General features: G+C 41.0%; 1 protein-coding gene across 1 annotated transcript in view; it reads left to right on the top strand.

Annotated features, from left to right (window-relative positions):
- MED13L (mediator complex subunit 13L) overlaps positions 1-22,806 on the top strand; it is a 296,775-nt gene that overhangs the window by 259,974 nt on the left and 13,995 nt on the right. The window contains exons 16-24 of the mRNA XM_027773092.1: positions 1,203-2,140; positions 7,438-7,617; positions 8,476-8,699; positions 10,777-10,969; positions 11,635-12,061; positions 12,550-12,769; positions 14,011-14,199; positions 19,992-20,215; positions 20,411-20,553. Of these exons, the coding sequence (XP_027628893.1) occupies positions 1,203-2,140; positions 7,438-7,617; positions 8,476-8,699; positions 10,777-10,969; positions 11,635-12,061; positions 12,550-12,769; positions 14,011-14,199; positions 19,992-20,215; positions 20,411-20,553 (2,738 nt within the window). The remainder of the gene's footprint in view (positions 1-1,202; positions 2,141-7,437; positions 7,618-8,475; positions 8,700-10,776; positions 10,970-11,634; positions 12,062-12,549; positions 12,770-14,010; positions 14,200-19,991; positions 20,216-20,410; positions 20,554-22,806) is intronic.

The following is a 22,806-nucleotide window of genomic DNA, read 5'->3' on the forward strand; positions in this document are numbered from 1 at the left end:
TGGGCTACTGCGTTGTTTCACAGTACACCCGTGGATGTAACCACGCAGTTTGAAAGGAGTACAGCAGCAGAACGTTGCAGGCAAGTGTTTTGTTTGGCTATTCCAAGAAGCCACTGCTTACGAGAAAACATGTAACACAGCCCAGCCAGTCTTAGGGAACCAAACATTAATGTACAGTGTAGATAGATAGATTGATAGATAGATAGTGTCCATGTTGGGAAATAAGAAATGAACTAGCAGTGCCTCCCACCCCACAGAAATGTGTGCTGCTTTGATTGGTATGCAGGCCTCCTAGCGGCATGTATAATAGCGCTCTTAATTGTGGTACAGTGCTGGCGAGTGGGCCACCTAAAATAGAGCTCCCTCCTGATCACTCCTTTCTGTAAAAATGCGAGCCTGGGCTGCATTTTGAAAATGAGAAAAATGTTAGAATTTCATGTGTATTTGATTATACTTACTTTAGTATCGCATATAGATTATAGCCTCAGAGAACAAGTACACTGGCAGACTTTCAATTTCAAAAAAAAAATGACAAAAATGTAATTGCAAATTAGATGGAAATTTTATGCTGTGGTTCTCTAGCTAATTCAGCATCTGAACTTCTATGTTGAAGTTCCATTTAGTAGTTCACAGTTCTTAAAATTCTGTGGACCAAACCCAGCATCACGTTTTCGTGTAAAAATAGTAAACGTCCCTTGACTGGCCAGGTAGTGTAGTGGTTAAGGCAGCTGGATCCCACGGGGCTGACCATGCAGTCTGAGTCCTAGACCCAGCAGCTTTAAAAACGCACTGGGGATGTGTGTGTGCGTGCTCCAGATCCCAAGAGCAGAATGGAAGAGAAGGGTTTGTGGCATGGCCATCCCCCCAGGAGTTCATTTCTCACTCTCTTCTCTGTCTTTTCAACACACACATGCGCCCTAAAGCAAATTGGGGGGAAAAATTCAAGTTCCCTCAAGAGGTTAGGATGAGGATTTCATGAATGTGGAATAAGTAGAAGAAAGTACAGTTTGAAATGATTGACCTTACTTCCTACTTCTCTGCAACTGCACTGACTGCTTTGTGTCCCCCCCTTTTTTTTTTTTTTTAACTCGATGGCCTACCACATGATGAGAAATGCACTGTACGTGGTTGGGGTGATCGTTGGTGTGCCTGGCATCCATGACATGTACCCTTTCTCACTCGGTGCCTTCATTGTGTTGCAGTAATGTGCCTAGTGTCGGGAGCTTAGCAGATCCAGACTATCTGAACACCCCACAGATGAACACGCCAGTGACGTTGAACAGTGCTGCCCCAGCCAGCAACAGTGGGGCAGGGGTCCTACCCTCTCCAGCCACCCCTCGCTTCTCTGTCCCCACGCCACGAACCCCCAGGACCCCAAGAACTCCCAGAGGTGGGGGCACTGCCAGTGGTCAAGGGTCTGTTAAATATGACAGCACCGATCAGGGGTCACCAGCGTCTACCCCCTCCACCACGCGGCCCCTTAACTCTGTGGAGCCTGCCACCATGCAGCCAATCCCTGAAGCCCACAGTCTCTACGTCACCCTGATTCTCTCAGATTCTGTGATGAATATCTTTAAAGACAGAAACTTTGACAGCTGCTGCATCTGCGCCTGCAACATGAACATCAAAGGGGCCGATGTCGGGCTTTACATCCCTGATTCTTCCAATGAGGACCAGTACCGCTGTACCTGTGGGTTTAGTGCCATTATGAACCGCAAACTTGGCTACAACTCGGGACTCTTCCTTGAAGATGAGTTGGATATTTTTGGGAAGAATTCTGATATTGGTCAGGCTGCGGAGAGGCGCTTAATGATGTGTCAGACGACCTTCCTCCCTCAAGTGGAGGGAGCCAGAAAATCCCAGGAGCCACCCATAAGCCTTCTCCTACTCCTCCAGAATCAGCATACACAACCATTTGCTTCTCTGAGTTTCCTAGACTACATTTCCTCCAACAACCGCCAAACTCTTCCCTGCGTAAGCTGGAGTTATGACCGGGTGCAAGCAGATAATAACGATTACTGGACGGAATGCTTCAATGCGCTGGAGCAGGGGCGGCAGTATGTAGATAATCCCACTGGTGGCAAAGTGGATGAAGCCCTGGTGAGAAGTGCCACCGTACACTCCTGGCCTCACAGCAATGGTAGGTGTCTCAGAATATACTTCCGAAATTGTCTCGTGTGATGGTAGCTTAAAAGCTTCCTTTGTGACAAAACTTTTAATGTCATGTCTTAAAAAAAAAAAAAGAAAGAAAGAAAGAAAAAAAAACAAGAGAACTGTGTGGATTTCACCCTAAATTCAAAGGCTAGGGAGATATTTTATATTGAAACGTCTTTGGAGGAGAGTAATTGTTCTCTGGAAATTGCTTCTTGTGTTAATTCAAGTAGGCAGCCCATATTAGAAACTTGTGACAGCCGAGTGTCAGTCAGATTGGTAATTTGCACACCTTCGCATGTTCAAGTCCACTTATTCTTCAAGGTCGAGTTTCCGTGCTACCTCTGCCCTGAGGCCTTCTGTCCATTCTGATCTTGTCCTGCCTCTGGTTTCCCAATATGTTGTATCTCTTACAACGACAGTCACATTATTAGTCTGTGTTAGGGTTCATGGGGCAGGTCCCTGGTTTTCCTGTCATTAAAAGCTCCTGTTGACAAAGGTTTTGGCATTTGGCTATAAAAGCATCAAGAAATGTGCTTCTCCAGTTTTCCCTGACTCGTTCACTGCCTACGCTGTGATGCATGTTGGGACGTAAGTGGTGACCGAAAGAGACAAGGCACCTGCCTTCATGGATTTTCTAATCTGTTTGGTCTTTGGAAAAGTTACGATGTATATTTTCTGTGTAAAAATGCATCATGGTATTTCCAGTGACCCAGCATTCTGGAAAGTAGAAATGAATCAAACACTTACAAAAGTAAGCATATTATTACAAACCATGGTAAGCGATGAAACATGGGCAGAGGTACTATTCTAGTCCAGAGGTCAGAGAATGCTGTCTTGAGGAAGTAATATCTTTTTGTGTGTTTGTTTGTTTTGAGATGTTTTTGCTTGAGGGCACGTGCATTGGCCAGAAAAACAGATAGAGACAGAAAGTGAGAAATCACCCCCCAGGGGGAGTGACCATGCTGTAATCCCTTCTCCATTCTCCTCTTGGGATCTTGGACATACACACACACACATACCCACACACCCGGCATGAGTGTAAGCCACCGGGTCCAGGACTTGAACCACAGTTGACTACATGGGAGTCCAGCCACGTAGCCATTATGCCATCAGCTGGTACCAATAGCATTTGAAGAGGAATAAAAAGTCAATGAAGTGTTCTAAGAACAGGCGTTGTCATCAGATTTGTATGTTTAAAAAAGAAAATAAAGGACCAGCAGATGGTATAATGGTTATGTCTCTGGACTTCCACATAGTAGACTGTGATTCAAGTCCGAGACCTGGTGGCTTAAAACTCATAGCAGACACATGTGCATGCATGCCCAAAATCCCAAGAGGAGAATGGAGGAGGAGAGGTTGCAGTGTGGGTATTGCTCCCAGGGTGTGATTTCTCGCTTTCTGTCTGTCTCTGTGTCTCTGGTGAGTGCATGCACCCTGTACTAAGAATCATTCTAAAAAAAGAAGAAAATAAAAGTGTACTCTGTTCACAGTGTGGGGTATTGATTAGAAAGTTGCAGGATCGGATTTGGGGAGATTATGGGGTTGTTGAGATACAACAAATAAGAAGCAATGACTTGGCTTAGAGTCTTCACAGAGAAGATGGAGTAGTGGAAGCCATTAAGAGCTATGAAGAGTTATTGCAGGACTTGGTAATAGGTGGAGTGTGGGAAAATAAGATAGAGCAAGATGTTAAGGAGAGTGCCCAGGTTTGCTACTTGAATATCTGACTGGACAGTGGTGTAGTTCAGAAATAGATACTATTTGGGAACAGCAGGTGGCATGGTGGGTAAAGTACTGGACTCCCACATGACTGACCACAGTTTGAGTCCTGGACCTGGTGGCTTGCTTTCTTACTTTCCCTCTCTCTCTGGTGAGTGTGTGTGCCCTATAGCAAAAATGAAAATAATAATAATATTAAATAAATAATTACTGAAAAGAAATAGGTGTAGTGGGGAAAGGCCAGGTCTCAGGAGAAAGCTTATAAGTTTGGAAGTTTTAAAGATCCCTTTGAGATAATCAGGTAGAGATTACAAGTAAACACATGGGCTTGGAGCCCAGAGGCAAAGAAGTGGTTGGCATGTCAGGGATGATCCTGGTCAGCGGCACAGAGAAGCTCACTTCTGGGGCTGGAGGAGCATAGAAGAGGCGAGGCCTGGGACAGAGCTGAGTTGACTTCTGACAGTGAAAGGCCCAAGAGAGAAGTGACCTGCAAAGGAGACAGATAGAAGAGCCAGGGAGGAGGTGTCTTGGAAACCAGGGGTAACCAGTGTTTCAAGAGGAAGTTGTCAACAAGCATTAAAATGCAGCTGGGGATTTAAAGGTAAGGATTAAACATGTCTTCTGACCATAGTGAACGCTGTTTCTCTGAAGTGGTGGGGAACGGAGGCCAAATGGGAACGGTTGGGTGGGTAAAGCATAGACCCTGCTTCTGACCAGCTCTTGGCCATGTAGAGAAGAAGGCTTTATACGGTTACTCCCATGTTAATGCACACATGCATAGTTGTGCTAGAGGTTCTTAAGTAGTGTTTGAACTCTAAAATAATGAAAGCATATCTAGAGGACAGAGGTCATTTTTTTTTTTTTTTTGGAGAGATTTTCACTGTAGGGCGCGTGCGCTCGCCAGACAGACAGAGACATAGAGACAGAAAGTGAGAAATCACCCTCCAGGGGGGATGGTCACGCCGCAATCCCTTCTCTTCCATTCTCCTCTCGGGATCTTGGGCATGCACGCACACGTGCCCGGCGTGAGTTTTAAGCCACCGGGTCCGGGACACGAACCGCGGTCGAGTATGTGGGAGTCCAGTGACATAGCCATTACGCTAACTGCTGGTTCCCAGAGGTCATTTTTTGAGTAGGCACGTGAGGAAGGCTTCGTGGAGATGGAGACTCCTGAGGAAGTATCTTGCACGCATGTCTGTAACTGCTCAGTTCCAGCATAACGCCCTGTACTTTGCAGACCCTTAATTAATGTCTGCTGAGTTTGTGACAGAAAGCGTAGCCTTTCCCCTCAAGAAGTGGGGATGGTGCGTGTGGGTGGTTCCTTCTAGATCATGGCCTTCGGACAGGAAAGCAGTCTGTGCACTGATGAGAGGTGTGATCTTTTGATGTGAAGCATCTCAGTGCAGGGGAGGGCAGGGCTTAAATGTTAAGATGCTTGAAAGTGCTAGATAGGTAATATAAATGAATGAGGTGGGAGAGAAATTTGCAAAAAGCAATGCCTTAAATTGCATCCTTTCAAAGCATTCTTTCTATTTTACGTGCACAGGAATAGAGTTCACAAAAAATATGTTTGCTTTTATTTTTCTCAAATGTATAGGTCTATTGGTCTGTCATTTCCCTCTTTGGATAGAGCCATAAGTAGAATAAGTACTTTTTGTCTTTATAAAGGAAAAAAAAACCTAAATAAGACAAAGCAAAAACGTAGGCTTGAAGATAAAAGGCAGTTAACACTGCTTCACCCCCAGGCAGACAGCCGGTGAGGACCGTGAAGAGGTGCTTGCAGAGACAGCTGCTCCTTGCTCCAGTGGGGGTGATGCACAAATATGGGGCTCGGCCCCTGGTTTGCCACGTCTCCTGGTCTTTCCAGAGAAGCTAGAAATACAGGTGTATATGAAGTTTTTTGGAGCAATTCATTCCCACAGTTTAAGATGATTCTCTGTGGAGCACCAATTTGCAATTATGTGTTATTTATTTAGAAATACATCTAGAAATGTCTTAAGAACCCACGTAGATAAATCTTAGATTTCTATCCATGCCCTTTTCTAATAAGCTAGAAGCATAAGAATGAGGAAGAGTGTTCAGGAACCAAGCTGTGTGGATTCGTAGCACACCACCTTGAGACTAATTAGCTCTTTCCGCAGACCTATTTGAGAATCTGATGAGCATTATGAACCCTTCATTCTGGGAAAAATGACTCATATGTTAATGCACACATGCATAGTTGTGAGCAGAGGTTTAGGAGTTTTCAAATCTTAGATTAAGAACCCCTTCTCAAGGTGACTGCAAGCTGAAAGAATGTTTATTCTTTTTTAAAATTTAGTTTGATTTATTCATTCATTTATTTTAATTCAATCAGAGAGAGAGAGAGACATGGGGGGTGGAGGGAGGGGAGAAAGTGAGAAAGCAAGCCACCAGGTCCGGGGCTCAAACTGTAGTCGGCCATGTGGGAGTGTCCAGAGCCTTAACCACAATGCCACCTGCTGGCCCCAGGATATTCTTAATCTATTCTCTTTCTTTTTTCCCCCACAAAAGGCATAAGGTGGGGACAACCCCTCCAATAGGGAGGGTCCTTACAGTGAGACCCACCCCAACTCAGCCGACCTGGACCAAGGGCATGGGTGTATGCTTGGTGTACACAGGGAGCTCCCTGGGCATGAATCCAGGCCTTGCCACATGGGCCCACTTGTGCTGCTGCTGTACCAATACACAGCCCGAAATATATTTATTCTTAAACTAGGAATCCCTTACCTCCTTTTCTCCACACAGAGAGAGGACTTTAGTCCTGCAGGTGCTTCTGCCTTATTTCCATGTACTTCTGGCTACATTGAAAATTGTCTTTGTGTTTACTCATTCTGTATTTTGTGAAGATAGTTTATATTAAGAGCATATAGTAGAAAAGTGCTTTTTCTTTTTAGAGAAATTTTTGCTATAGGGCGTTTGTGCTCGTGGAAAGACAGAGTGAGAAATCACTCCCTGGGGGAATGACCATGCCACAGTCTCTTCTCTCTCTATTTTCCTCTCAGAATTTTGGGCATGCACATGCATGTTCCCAGCATGAGTTTTAAGCCACCAGGTCTGAGACTTGAACTGCAGTCAATTACATGGGAGTCCAGCGACGTAACTGTTATACCGTCTGCTGGTCCCTGTAGAAATGTATTTAAAAGCTTCTATTTAAGTTTCTTTTTTTGGTAGTCAAGTAATCAAAATATTGACATTTGTAAATAAAGGTGATGTAAGAAATTTTTGCAGCTCTCTTTTCTTATGAAGAATTTTGGAAATAGGTGTAGCTGATTTTAAAAAGTCAGACCTATCAATTTTTTCTACATTTAAACAGTTCTTCCGCTAAACCTTTATATCCAGTAATACATTCCCTCTTTTACTACTGTGAATACTAAATTACCAGTTATTATCTCTAATTTAGAAGAATACCTTTCCTCTTGACTGCTAGGTGAACTATTTTAGAATCTGCTACAGTTAGTAACATCTTTGTCATGATCCAAACTGATGTCGAGAGAGAGGCGCACACTAACCCCCTTAACCTTTCTCCTCTTGTTTCTCTTCCAGTGCTGGACATCAGCATGCTCTCCTCCCAAGACGTGGTTCGTATGCTGTTGTCCCTGCAGCCCTTTCTCCAAGATGCCATCCAAAAGAAGCGCACGGGCAGGACCTGGGAAAATATCCAGCACGTGCAGGGACCACTCACCTGGCAGCAGTTCCACAAGATGGCAGGACGTGGAACCTATGGTAGAGTCTTCGCCCTGTTTAAGTTCCTTCTGTCGTCTTTGCTCCTCAGTGAAGGACAGTTTTTGTTAATGTCAGGTCTTCCCTTCTCTGGCGGAATGGAATCTTTTTCTTCATAGCCTTTTCATTTACTCTTGGAGTAAATTTTGGCACAATTCAGATCAATAAGGAAAATAATTCCTAACAAGATTATAGGGTTTTTCTCATTTTACAATCCCCTGCTACATTTTCATCTGGTTGGACTTCTAGACTATTTCTGTCTGCTTTATAGTCAGAATAATAATACTTATCTCTTTCTCTCTCTCTCTTTTCTTTTTCTTTTTCTTTTTTAATTTTGCTAGAGAACAAAGGTGCTTACTGGAGAAGAGAGAGAGAAAGTGAGAATTCACCCTCTCTTGCCAAGGGGGATGGCCATGCTGCAATCTCTTCTCCATTTCTCCTCTCAGGAGTTTGGACATGCATGCACATATATCTGGTGTGTTTAGTTTTTCAAGTCATCGGGTCAGAGACTCAAACCATGCAGTTGGCCATGTGTGATCCAGCCCCTTTTACCACCATGCAACTGGCTGGCCCCATAATCCTTATCTTAAAGGAAATGCAGTACAATTGCATGGAAAATTAACTTGTTCTGGTGTGGCCTCTGATCTTATTGAGCCTTTATAAGTCAAGTTCTGGTTTGCTTAATTAAAGGTCTTCATCCAAACCATGTAATTATTTGAACAATACTTTTAAGAGTATCATGTCTACATGCAATGATATTTCAGATGCCAGAATTAAGACCAGAGCACCGGAACTTCTGAATTGTACAGATTGTGGAAAACAGGCTCTCAAGCACCTTCCTAAACTACCATGTTGTTTTAGGTTCAGAAGAATCTCCTGAGCCATTGCCCATCCCCACTCTGCTGGTAGGCTATGACAAGGACTTCCTCACCATCTCGCCATTCTCCTTGCCATTTTGGGAGAGGCTGTTGTTGGACCCATATGGGGGCCACCGCGATGTTGCCTATATTGTGGTGTGTCCAGAAAATGAGGCCTTGCTCGAAGGAGCCAAAACTTTCTTCAGGGACTTGAGCGCTGTATATGAGGTGAGAAAGTTACTGTGAAGACTTTTTTTTATGACATGAGTTCTCTGATTATTTCTAGTTATGACTAAATTTGAAAGAACAAATATCTTTAAAGTAGATCTCAAAGTTTGCAAGAAGTTAGTGGCTGAAGAAAAAAATTACATTGGCATGATTTTCTGGATGTGCATTGCTTTCCTGTCTTGGCTTCATATTTTATTAGAATTAGAAGACTTGCCTCTACCAGCCTTACCACACATCCTAAAATCTCAGCAGCTATCTTTGCCCCATTTTTATGCTCAGAGTTTAAAAACTGCTGCTCACCAGGGAAAAGTGGTAGCTATGTAGAATATAAACTTTTCAAAAAGAAAGAACATGTGTTTTTTGTTCTTCTTATTGATCAAATGGTTGATTAGATGAAGGGGTGACAAAGAGTTCCTGAAAACAGTATAAAAATGTTTAGTTTGAAAATTTCTCAGTTGAAAGATAAGTTTAATGAGTCATATCCCTTTTGCATTTTAACACTACATTTGCATAAATACTAAAACTTTAATACAGATTTTAAATGTCATAAAAATGTAAAAACCAGGTAAATTCTTTATACTTCTAAGATGTTTCAATTTGGTAAAATTAAACAAAATTAGTATTTATAAGGTGTTTTAAACTGTGGTGGGCCTATTAGACACATATCAATAGTGTCTTTTGGGGTTTTTTTGGAAAGGTTTTTTGCTATAGGACACGTGTGCTTACCAGAAAGAGAGAGACAGAGAGACAAAAAGTGAGAAATCAACCCCTATGGGGGATGCCATGTGGCAATCCCTTCTCTTCCATTCTCCTCTTGGGATCTTGGGCATGTATGCACATACACCCAGCATGAGTTTAAGCCACCGGGTCCAGGACTCAAGCTGCGGTTGACTACATGGGAGTCCGGCGACATAGCCATTATACCAACTGCTGGTCCCACAAAAGTGGTTTTTTGTTTTAAAAGATTCCAAGCTGAAATTAAAAAATATTTCAAAACAGGGCATTCATTGTCATAAATGTATGAGTAAGCATGGGCCAGTAAATTAGTGAGTTGCAAGAAGCGAGACACTAACTTGTGCTACAATGGCGTGCATTAAACCACTGATGGGGAAACCCTTGGGGACGGTCATCTCTGAACAGTACCTAGTCCATGAATACACAGTACTGTTAAATCATAGTTAACATAAGATAGGAAACTTTTCTAAGCAGGTTTTTAGACTAGTCATTTTTTCGACTGAAACCTTCAACATAAGGTACAAAAACCTAACAAGATTGCCAGATCTTTTTAGAAGGTGCAGACACTATTGTTTCCAAATAACTACTTCTAGGGTGCTCATTTGCCAGTAACTCGCACCTGCTGGAAAAGAATGCACACTAGGGGATTGTGTGGGGGCTTTGTGAGTCTTTATTTCATCAATGCTAGTGAAGGATAATAATGTGGGCTCTCCTGCCAGTGAATAGATCGTTTACTTTTTGCAGGTATATTATATTAATGCTCTGCGGTAAGCACCCATTTAGTGTCCCAGAGATTAATAGCTTAATCTCATTGTCCTAAAACAACTATTTACTTTTAAAAAGTAATCAGCATACTCACTGCTTCAGTAGCCTCTGCTATTGGCGATCTCCAAATGTCTGTAACAATGTAACAGATGGCCCATAAAATTTTAATGTTATCTTATGGGAAAACATTATGAGTAGGGATTACTTAAGAGGTTTTAGTGGACATATGTCTCAGTCAGCCTTAGTAGGCAGGAATCTGGTTAATTCTTTATTTGCCCATTAGCAATCAGGTAGTACTCAGTACTCTCCCTCTGTGCAGGAGAGATTGACTTGGGTAAAGAAATATTTATTTTTCTTCAGAGTGTCTTCAGATTTTGGAGGGACAGATAGCAATGTGAGGGTACAGTATAATTATCAGAAAGGGCTCACTTCTCTTGCTGGTTTGATTGCATGTGATAACCCCAAGAGAAAACAGAAAAACGTGTCCGTGTTGAGGTAGAGAATCTTCCTTGCTAACTCTAGTACTGAGTGCGAGTGGGGACGCTGCTGTAAGTAACGATCCTGTTTGTGGTATCAGATGTGTAGGCTCGGGCAGCACAAGCCCATCTGCAAAGTGCTGCGCGACGGGATCATGCGCGTGGGGAAGACCGTGGCCCAGAAGCTGACGGATGAGCTTGTGAGCGAGTGGTTTAACCAGCCGTGGAGCAGTGAGGAGAATGACAATCATTCCAGACTCAAACTTTATGCGCAAGTTTGCCGCCATCACCTAGGTAAATGGGAATTTATTCAGCCAAATAGAGTTGGAGAAGTAAAATAGCAAGTCCATCCCCTTTACAGGCATGGCATTATAATCCTTCTGTCTCGGGTAGTGTTAACCTTCACGACTTCACTTACTCAGCTCCGATTTTTGTTTTCTGGGTACTTTAATACTAATTTTCATGTGGACAGATATTCTTTTAAAACTATTTAAAATTGCCTAAGGAAGTTATATCTAATTCCTCCACATTTTGGAAGCTTAGCAGCAGACTTGGTATTAACTTCATCATTTTAATTTATATTCTCAAAAGAATCTTAGAAGTTGGCAAACCCTGTTATGCATGGGAATGTAATGTACCGTGGTGGCTTGGGAATACTTAGCTTCTTATTTTTCAGAGAAGACCATATGGAATCATTTTGAGAGGAGAGTATTAGTGATTAATTTTCTCTCTCTTTTCAAATAAGGCTTCTATAGAATATCGAGTTGCTGTGTGTGCATTTCTCTATTTGCAGAATATATGTAAGTGCACCTTCAAGTGTGGAGAAGATAGTATTTTAGTGTTGTAATCAGGAAATTGCAGTCTGAAAGCATAATTTTTAACAAGGTGACCAGTCTGAATTTCTGATTCTGACAATGCAGAGCATCACTGAAGTCCCCTCTTTGCATGTCCTCTTTCAGCACCTTATTTAGCCACTCTGCAGCTCGATAGCAGCCTGTTGATACCACCTAAATACCAGACCCCACCAGCAGCAGCAGCACAGGGACAAGCCACGCCTGGGAACGCTGGGCCTTTAGCTTCAAATTCAGGATCGGCAGCTCCCGCAGCTGGCAGTGCATTTAACCCCACCTCTAATGGTAGTTCTGCAAACCCTGCAGCAAGTAGTTCTGCATCTGGTTCCTCTGTGCCACCGGCCTCATCATCTGCCTCTGCTCCGGGTATTAGCCAGATAAGCACTACCTCTTCAGGATTCACTGGTAGTGTTGGAGGGCAAAACCCCAGCACCGGAGGCAGTTCGACGGATAGAACGCAAGGGAACATGGGCTGTGGTGGTGACACTGAGCCCGGGCAGAGCTCCTCTCAGCCCTCACAGGATGGACAAGAAAGGTACGTTCCTCCCTCATCGGAACAAGAAGTTCTGGCTCAGGCCCCTTTGCTACTGTTTTTCTGTACCCTTCTCTCCCCGCTCAGCCTCACTGAGTGTCTAAATCCAATAGAGCAATTGCTTTCTCTTTTTCCAAGTGTGGAGTGACAATGTCCATCTATAGTTACATTAAGAAATCTGAGACTTTTAACTTACTATGACTCATACGTTTATTATTACTACACTTTTTAACTTACTGACAATTTAGTGTAAAGCAGGATAACCACAGAAAAGACAGGGGAGTTGAAAAAGAAATCTCCCATTTTGGAAGAGTATATTGCCATTTTTGTCTGCCCGTGGTGCCAACTGTCGTGGCTTCCTTCATTTTGGCAATATGATACATATCATTGTTAGATTTAATTTGTAATCATTGTCCAGGAGCCAGTGTGCTCTAGAACTGGTTTATTTTGTGTCATTTATTTTGCCATCTCACAATCGACTGTCTCCCCAGTGTTACAGAAAGGGAGAGGATAGGAATTCCCACAGAGCCTGATTCCGCAGACAGCCAGGCCTATCCTCCGGCCGTCGTCATTTACATGGTGGACCCGTTCACGTACACCGCCGAGGAAGACTCCACGTCCGGGAACTTCTGGCTGTTGAGCCTGATGCGCTGCTACACAGAAATGCTGGATAATTTACCTGAGCATATGAGAAATTCTTTCATTCTCCAGGTTACTGTTTGCAAGTTTATCCTATACCTTTGTTGTTTTTCTGAAAGGAAATGTGGGTTCATGAATTGGAAGCATGTGAATGTATGAAAGGAAATATATTCATAATCTGCCTTCTGGATTCAGCTATCATCTCCCCACTTTGGTGTACTTCCAGCCTTTCATCTACGTTTGTTTACACAGTTGAGATCACATAATTTTTAGTCTTCCTCTCCTTAACATTATTCACAAATATTTTTTCCACCTTATTTAAAATGTTCACAAGGAATGTTTTCAGTGACTTCAAATTTTCCGTATTTAACCAGGTCTCTACTTTTTCACCATTATAAATAAAGTTATGGTGAACATGTTTATAGATACTTTTCCCTTTTCAAGTCATTTTTACAAGTAGTTTCTTAGGGGCTGGTAGGTAGCATGGCGGTTAAGGGTGCTGGACTCCCACATCGCCGACCATGGTTCTAGTCCTGGACCTGGCAGCTTGCTCGCTCTCTCTCTCTCTCTCTCTCCCTTTCTTTCTTTCTTTCTTCCTTCCTTCCTTTCTTTCTTTCTCTCTCTCCCTCTCTGTCCCTCTTGGGTCAAAAGGTCAAATTAAAATTAATAAATAAAGTTAAATAAAATAATTCTTTTAAAAAAAGCTTCTTAGATGGAGATACTGCAGTGTATTGCTCAATTCATTTTTGAAAAGGTTATATTTATTTACTTTGCTTTTTAGCAGTGAATGAGCATGCTTATTTTCATTGCATCCTTGCCAACTTAATTTAAAAAAAAACATTTTACAGAGATGAAAAGTGACACCTTGAGTTTTATATTAATGTCACTTGCAACAAAAACTATCAGGCAAAATTAAAAGGTTGGAATTACAATTATTAGAATAGATCGTTCATAGTTTTTCTTGATTTTTAAGTAAAATTGAGAGATTTATGAAAATGCCTGTTTTTACATTTCTTAGGACACAGCGACAATACATTAAGAATCTACCCGTAAGTTAGGAACAGGGTACTTTCTAAGTGACAGTAAAACTTTTCTAACGTAATGGTACCTCTTCTTTAATTGCTGTACTTCTTAAACTGCTTTTAAGATATAAGATTTTATATCACGAGAAAGAGTTCACATGTCATAAAATTCACTTAGCTATGTTATGTTTGGCCGTGGTATGTTTTGAATGACCTCTTGCTGTCTCATTTTCTAGTTTTCTTGTTACCGTACTAGATTTCATTGCTGGTGTTTTTATCTTGTGTTTTTAGATTGTGCCTTGCCAGTACATGCTGCAGACAATGAAGGATGAGCAAGTTTTCTACATTCAGTACTTGAAGTCCATGGCATTCTCAGTGTACTGCCAGTGCAGGCGACCTCTGCCTACACAGATCCACATCAAATCCCTCACAGGATTCGGGCCTGCAGCCAGCATCGAGATGACCCTCAAGAACCCAGAGGTAAGTAAAGGCAGGGCAGTAACTTGCAAAAAGAGAGTTCCTTTTTACCAAAATGTAAGCCAGGAGAGTGTTTGTCTAACCCAGAGATTAGACAAGATAAGCTGGTTGCTTGATTGGTCTTCTGTCTTTCTATAAGAGTTTGTAGATTTCTTTTATCCTTATGTTAAAATAAAGGAAATACTTAACTGAACTTTTAAAAGTTTTCAAAAAAAGTCAAGTTTGGGACCAGCAGTTAGCGTAATGGCTCTGTTGCTGGACTCCCATGTAGCCGACCGCGGTTCAAGTCACGGACCCAGTGCCTTAAAACTCATGCCAGGCGCGTGTGCATGCATGCCCAAGATCCCGAGAGGAGAACGGAGAAGGGATTGCGGAGTGGCCATCCCCCCTGGGGGGTGATTTCTCGCTTTCTGTCTCTGTCTGTATCTGTCTGTCTGGTGAGTGCATGCACCCTATAGCAAAAACCTCTCAAAAAAATAAATATATAAATAAAAGACAAGTTATAAACTCTTGATATTTTTTAATAATAGGACCTAGGGCAACAGTAATTATTGCTTTTAGTTACTAATGTTCAGATTTTCTAAGTTCACTTTGTTCTTTGTTTTTCTAAGGCAGTCTGTGTCATACACCTAAGCTCTCTGCCTGCCCCAGCTCTGGTTCGTATCTGGAGAGAGCAGTGAGTGTGTTTTTCCTCTGAGGGTCCCTCGTTTTCTCAGGCAGACTTTTACAGGGAGCTGCTTCTCCATCTCAGCGCTTCTGTGTAGGAGGAGACACCTTGCTGTCCATTGTCTTAAACCTACTTGCCACAGATGCAAGGGGAACTTTAAAACACCAAAGCTAAACATGTTTTTTTTTGGAGAGCTTTTTGCTATAGGGCACGTGCACTCGTCAGAGAGCCAGAGAGAGACAGAGAGAAAGCAAGAAATCGCCCCCCAGGGGGGATGGCCACACCGCAGTCCCTTCTCCTCCATTCTCCTCTTGGGATCTTGGGTACACATGCACGCGTGCCGGGCGTGAGTTTAAGCCACCGGGTCCGGGACTCGAACTGTGGTCAACTACATGGTAGTCCAGCGACATAGCCATTACGCCAACTGCTGGTCCTGCCAAACATGTTTTCAGCAAAAATTCTGCACTCCTTTTTTTTTTTTTTTTTTTTGCCCCCCAGTATTTTTTATTCTGACTTCTGGTTTACGTATAATTGTTGTACACCTTGTGTGTACCCGTATTCTTAACACCCAAATTGGAATAAATATAAGTATCATTTTGTCATATTTGTTAGATATTTTTTTAACAAATATTTAATTACAATTTATCATCTTCACCAGTTCCATTCCTCAGTACATTAATGTTGGCATTTCTGTCTTATTTGACTTTTACTTTAGTAATAGTACCTACGATCATCTAAGATTGTCTTCTGTGCTTTTAAATTTTATATTGTATTGCACTCCCACCGGCAGCATGTAAAAAGCTCTCACTTGCCCATATTCTTGACAATATGTATTATCAGACAGTTAATATTTTGCCAATCTGTAGCTATGAAATCATTTCTTTTTTTAAGAGTTATTTTTTGTTTAACTTTATTTATTTATTTATTTATTTATTTTGACCAGAGAAGGACAGAGTGAGAAAGTGAGCAAGTGAAAGAGAAAGAGAGAGAGAGTTGGGACAGTGAGAAAACAAGCTGTCAGGTCCAGACTTGAACTGTGGTCAGCCATGTGGACATCCAGTGCCCTTAACCACCATGCCACCTGCCAGCCCTTATAATTTCAATGTTAATTTACATATCAGAGATTACTAATGAGGTTAAACTTCCTTCCTAAGATTACTTTTATTTCTGTCAATTTCCTGATTGTATCTTTTGCCCTCTTTTTTCTTATACATTTATATATATTTTAAATTTACACTGCCTTTGGTTTTCTAATCCCTCTATCTTGAAGAGAGGTATACAAAGCAATGTGTAAACATTTTTAAGCTTTGGGCCAGCCGTGCAGCCTAGTGGTTAACAAGGACAGAACTCACATGGTCAACCATGTAAGAGAACTCAGATACCAACAACTACTGATGCGAGTTAGTAGCGTAAGATTTCCTGGAAAACTCTGTGAAATGCTATCTCTTTTATAAGGAAAACCTTGGAAGTTAAATCTGATGTAGGTAGTTACAACCTTGTTGGTTGTAGCTTGTGCGGGTCAGCATAGTCCCACAGGAAAACACTGCTCAGCTGCTGACCTCCACTCCCTGTGGTGTTAGGTAAAATTTTCTATGTGGGAAGTTTTAGTTGAGTATACTTGTTGAGTCTGAATTTTTCACTTTTTGAGCAGTTCATCTATTTTTTTTACTGGCTTTTATTAGGACTTAAAAAATTAATTTGTCTTTACCTGTTCCTTATTTTGCCTCTACTATTACAAATTATTGCTCCCCTCCCTTTTTTTTGAGAGGTTTTTGCTACAGGGCTTGTGTGCTCGCCAGAAATACAGAGAGAGACAGAAAGCGAGAAATCACCCCCCGGGGGGTGAGGGCAACCCCGCAATCGATTGCCACACTGCAATCCCTTCTTCTCCACTCTCTTCTTGGGATCTTGGACACACACACACATGCGCGCCCGGCGTGAGTTTAAGCTACCAGGTCCAGGACTTGAACCGTGGTTGACTACATGGGAGTCCAGCAACATAGCCATTACACCAACTGCTGATCCCCTATTACCTTTCTTTATTAGCATAGACTCCTTCTGTTCTTTTTCTCTTTGTGATTATTCTGTAATTCAGATGCAATCATTTCTTGATGTTTTGGTAAGTCATCGCAATTTCAAGTGATAATTGAAAGATTGTGCATTTTCATAGTCTAGAGTAGAGGCTGACTATCTGCTAAGATCTTAAGGTATAAATATTTTAAGGTTATAATACAGTGGTAGAACACCGTCAGGAGTTCATGAAATAAATTAAGGCTTAGATTACAGTAAATGGCAAAAGGCATCAAGTAGTATGCTTATATTACCTTTTGCTTAAAATAAGAGATAAAAATTTATTAAAAGTAAAAGAGTCAAATATACAAGCTTGCCACGGTTTATACAAAGTTCACCTGCATAGAGGTTAGTTGACCAGTGTGGCCTTGCCTCAGTCTGCAGTCAGAATATCATGTTTTCCTTCAGTAAATAAGAGTTGAGCACCTGCTGCATGCCAAGTGCCATGTGAGGTGCTCGGATCAAGACACAGTGTGAACAGAACAGCTAGGTCCCTGTTCCTGTGAATTCTGATCTGTGTTTTATTATTTATCACAGAAGTATTTGGAGAAGTCCAGTTGCTCGTATCACTTTTGTTTTTGGTGGAAAATATCTGTCATCTTAAAACCATTTGGAGGTACCAACAGATTATGTAATGGTTACGTTACTGGACTCCCACGTAATCGATCATGGTTCAAGTCCCAGACCTGGCGACTTAAAACTGATGCCTGGCGTGTGTACTCTGTGACCAAGATCCCAGGAGGAACAGAGGAGAGGGGATTGTGGCATGCCCATCCTCCCCCTGGGGGGGAGGGTGATTTCTCACTTTCTGTCTCTTGGCAGGTGCTATGTGCCCTATAGCAAAAATATCTCTAACAAACAAACAACAAAAAGCAGTTTGGAAATCATATTTTCCTAGTGATATATTACAGGCTATCTGCTGCATCTGAAGTGTATGAATTTATTACCCTTTTGTTTTACACAAAACTTTTCAGACAGTCTCACTTGGACTCTTTTTTCATTAAAATAATAGTCTAATTGAGACATGATTCACATATCATAAAATTCACCTTTTTAACTGTATAGTTTTTTGGTTTTTAATATATTCACAAAGTCATACCACCATCATTATCTTATTTTAGAACATTTTCATCAGTCCTGAAAGAGGCTTCATATCCATTAGCAGTAACTCCTCATTTTCCTTTCTCTCTAGCTCCTGGTAACCACCAGTCTCTATTAATACTCTGTGTCTGGGTATAGTTGTCTATTCTGGACATTTTATAAATGGAATCACAATATATCTTTTGATATATAATGATTTGTCCCACTTAGCATGTTTTTTTTTTTTTTTGAGAGATTTTCACTGTAGGGCGCGTGCGCTCGCCAGACAGACAGAGAGAGACATAGAGACAGAAAGCGAGAAATCACCCCCCAGGGGGGATGGTCACGCCGCAATCCCTTCTCCTCCATTCTCCTCTCGGGATCTTGGGCACGCACGCACATGCGCCCGGCCTGAGTTTTAAGCCACCGGGTCCGGGACGTGAACCGCGGTCGACTACGTGGGAGGCCAGCGACATAGCCATTACGCTAACTGCTGGTTCCCGCACTTAGCATGTTTTTGAGGTTCATCTGCACCATAGCATATATCAGTTCATTTTTGTGGCTAAATTTTCCATTACATGGATATACCACAGTTTGTTTATTCATTCATTAACAGATGGACATTTAGAATCTTTCCACTTTCGGCTATTGTGAATAATGTTGCTCTGAACTGTTGTGTACAAAGCTTTTATAGAGATATATATTTTTAGTTCCCTTGATAAATAAACTTAAGAATAGACTTTCTCGGGTGGAGAGTGAAGAGATTAGTGACCAGTTGATTAGCTTTGTAATTTGATCAAATTGAATTTTGAATCCCTAGAATGGGTTAGATTATTCCTAATTGAGTTAGAATATTAATCATTTAGCTTTAAAAATCTGTCATCTTGTTTTTACTGTGCCTTATGCTATGTAATTCAGGGATCAGCAATTGTGGCTGTGGGCTCATCCCAGCTGGTACCTTGTACTTGTGGGCCAGCTAGGTAAGAATAATGATTACTTTTTTTTCCTCCAAATTTTGCCAGAGGTAGGAGCCACCAGGTGGCATAGTGTTTAAGGTATTGGACTACCAAATGGCTGACCAACCTTGATTCTATTCCTGGACCTAGAGGTTTGGAAATACAGGTTGAACATCCCTACTCTGAAAAAATCTAAATTCTAAAATGCTCAAAAATGTAAAATTTTTCCAACACAAATAGAAAATTCCACACCTGATCTTGTGTGTGTTGCAGTCAGAACACTGAAGTCCAAAAATATGTGTGAAGATTATCTTTGGAGGACATGTGTAAGATTTATATGAAATAAAAATGAAGGATATGTTTAGATTTGAGTCCCATCCCCAAGATGGGATGTACATCTCATGATGTACATGCAAATATTGCAAAATTTGGAAAAAATATTAAATCTGAAAAAAAAAATCCTAAACATTTTTGGTTCCAGATATTTAGGATAAAGGATACTAAACCTGTGTTAGGATTAGTATTGATGTGAATATTCTTATACCTGTCCTTTGGCAAACATTTATGTGGATTTTGTTGGATCATGGGGGGGGGCATGTTTCTTTAACTTAAGCAGATATTTTCAAATACTTTTCTAAAGGAGTTACAGCACCAGCAATATATAAAAGGTCTGATTGATCCACATTCTCACCAATACTTAGTATTTTCTGTCTTTCTTATTTTAGATATTCTAATGGGTATGTAATGTTAATTCATTATGGTTTCAATTTCTACTTTCCTAATGACAAATGTATCTTTAATAAGGAAATGTTGGCTTGGTTTGGTTTCCTACCCTACATTATTTAAACAGTCTTTGTTACCCGTGTTATGTAATTGTCTATGTATATAGTATTGGGGATATGGGGAAAGAGGGAAGCCATCTATTGTCATTTCCCCTATGGATCTCTTTGATGTTCTGGGATGTCTTGTCAACATCAAGTTGCATGGCTTTGTGCTGATACTGGTTTTGATTTCGATTCCAGCGGCCCAGCCCAATCCAGCTTTACTCTCCTCCCTTTATACTGGCCCCGATCAAAGACAAGCAGACAGAGCTGGGAGAGACGTTTGGTGAGGCGAGCCAGAAGTACAACGTGCTCTTTGTGGGCTATTGTCTGTCTCACGACCAGCGCTGGCTTTTGGCTTCCTGCACGGACCTCCATGGGGAATTGTTAGAGACCTGCATTGTAAATATCGCTTTACCAAACAGGTGAGCAGCCCGATGTTCACAGTGTCTGTGGATTGATGCCATGCCTTTCCTCTGATGGAGTCTTTCCAGCTTGCCTCTCAAAACGCTGTGGGTACAGTGTGGGAAGGGTCTTTGAAATTTTCTTGTGTTTGTTTTATTAAGTGATAACTTTGATGCATTTAGGAGTCTCTTCCTGATTTCTTTCTTTTTTTTAAGGTCACGGAGGAGTAAAGTATCTGCACGTAAAATTGGACTACAGAAGTTATGGGAATGGTGCATAGGGATTGTCCAAATGACATCTCTACCCTGGAGAGTTGTAATTGGGCGACTTGGGCGTCTCGGCCATGGGGAGCTTAAAGGTGAGAAATTTTTGAAGCAGGAAACAGGGAAAGGGCTGAGAAGTGTCATTAACTGAGCTAGGGGAGAAAATTGAAAATTGGCAATAAGAATAAAGCAGATTACATTTTCTTATTCTTTTAGATGTACAGGATAAACCAGTGTTCTTAAACTTTTCTTTATCAGCAAAATCATTTATCCAAAATTAATTACTAAATCCCCCAATATGCTAAACAGAAAGTGTTTTATTAATATAAAGTGGTAGTAAATTCAAAATTCTAACATTTATTAATATATATTAAGGCAGTGAGAAGAACAAGTCAGTTTTAAGACAAAATTTTTTTTATTCGAGATTATAGATGATAGTTGAAGTTTTCTATATGAGAAAAGTCTTCAATTTGGTGGTTAATGATGATGAGTTTTGTGGGGGGGGTTTACGTTTATTTGGGTGGTACAATAGGAAGAAAAAATCCTGTTTCACAAGGACAAATAGTTGCAAATATGAGCTTCTTTATTCACATTGCTGCTTTCTGAGTCTGGAAACTTGAAAAAGCAAATTTTTAAAGTTGAATCCCCAAATATATCTACCTGCTTATATTCTTATAATAAATCAAGTCAGCCCAGAAGCACTAAAGTAACTGTAACTAACACGATAGGACTGACCTCCAGCAGCTGCTGTGTCTGGCACTGAGCCCAGCTCTCTTACTCTTAATGTAGCTGCTTGGACAGATTTACGTGAGTAATTGGACTAGGCCTCGATTATTTTTTAAGCCGTATTAATTAATGACCTGTTTCTCAGAAGTGGAGTATATGTATGTAGAAGGGAGAAGTTTTGTCCTCAGGTCTGCATAAAAGCAAGGCTTGTGTCACAGATTTGCTTGGCAATTCCTGTGTGTAAACACTAGCGCAGAGTCAGTGAAGTTTCTTTGTGAAGGGCCAGATTAGTAAATGTTTTCAGCTTCGCAGGCCAGATGGTCACCATTGCAGTTAATCAGCTATTCCATTTTAACATCAAAGCAGCTACAGACAATACCTGAATGAATGGTGGTGGCTATGTCCCAATAAAACTTTATTTACAAAATCATCACACATGACTTGGCCTGAACCATAGTGTCCTGACCCTTGCTTTACAATGAGCAAATTATTGGGTTGTTGGAAAAGTCATGACACATTTTTATATAGAGAAACAAAAAATATGTCATGACTTTTTCTGATGACTCAATATTTCTTTACAGGAAATCGCTATTAGGTTTTTGTGGCATCCGTATAATAAAACCACTGACATAGATAAAACTTGCATTGTAGGAAATGCAGCCCATTTCCCACAGTGCAATTAAATTTGTATCAAAATTTCAGGGTTAAAAGATTTATGCTACTATTACATAACATATATTAAATAAATGTTTTCTTAAGTGTCTGTTAAACACAATTTTCAAGTAATAAGTTGTACTGTAGATTATTGATAGAAACTATGACCCTTTTCATTTTTAAAAGAATATCGTACTTATAATGAATCTTATATCAATAGCCTGGAGGGCTGATACCTTAGGGGATTCATCTTTTTATTTCTGTCAGAATTTCTATTTTCCTCCCCACTCTACTTTTGAGTCAATCTTATTTCTTAAAGGCTTTAAGCTATTCTTAACCCTTGGGGAAAGTTAGAATATAATAGGAAAGAAGAAGGGGAGATAAAAAATGGAGTCTAGTGATCTAATCACTTGATGTTTTGGAAAATTATTAAGACAATCTCTTTCAGGATTTTTAGAACGTGCACACTCTTCTTCCTTATCTTTTAGAGCAGAGGAGTGTAAGTGTGACTAGAGGAGCCTACCAAAGACTGAAAAAGCAAAGGACGTTCAGGAATAAAAAACAGAGGAAGAACCTAGGGTACAGGCTACCTGTTTACACCTCCTTCCTTTGGGTGTGTGTCACATTGCACACCTGTGGGGCAGTGTCAGAGAGCAGCCCTTAGATTTTGGAGACAGCTTGTGAATTTCTGTCCTTATCTCCAGAGTGTTGGTGATGAAACACTCACTTTGCCTTTTCTTATTTGATTTGAAGTACAGAAGCCCATGTTTGTCTGATTTTTCTGTAGTTTTCAAACATACATTCTTCATGTCCCTGGTCACTTTTATTTCAGCCACTCTAGTTTGAAATTCATTAGGAATATAAGATTATATTTCCATCCTCCTGCTCTTAAAGGGAAATAGCCTGTTTGAAAAAAATGCTCGGAGGTAGAGGAGCCTGCAGTAGGTTGGTGTCTCACCAGAGGAACT

The sequence above is a fragment of the Tupaia chinensis genome, unplaced genomic scaffold (assembly GCF_000334495.1).
Source record: "Tupaia chinensis unplaced genomic scaffold, TupChi_1.0 Scaffold000320_1, whole genome shotgun sequence".
Lineage (NCBI taxonomy): Eukaryota > Metazoa > Chordata > Mammalia > Scandentia > Tupaiidae > Tupaia > Tupaia belangeri.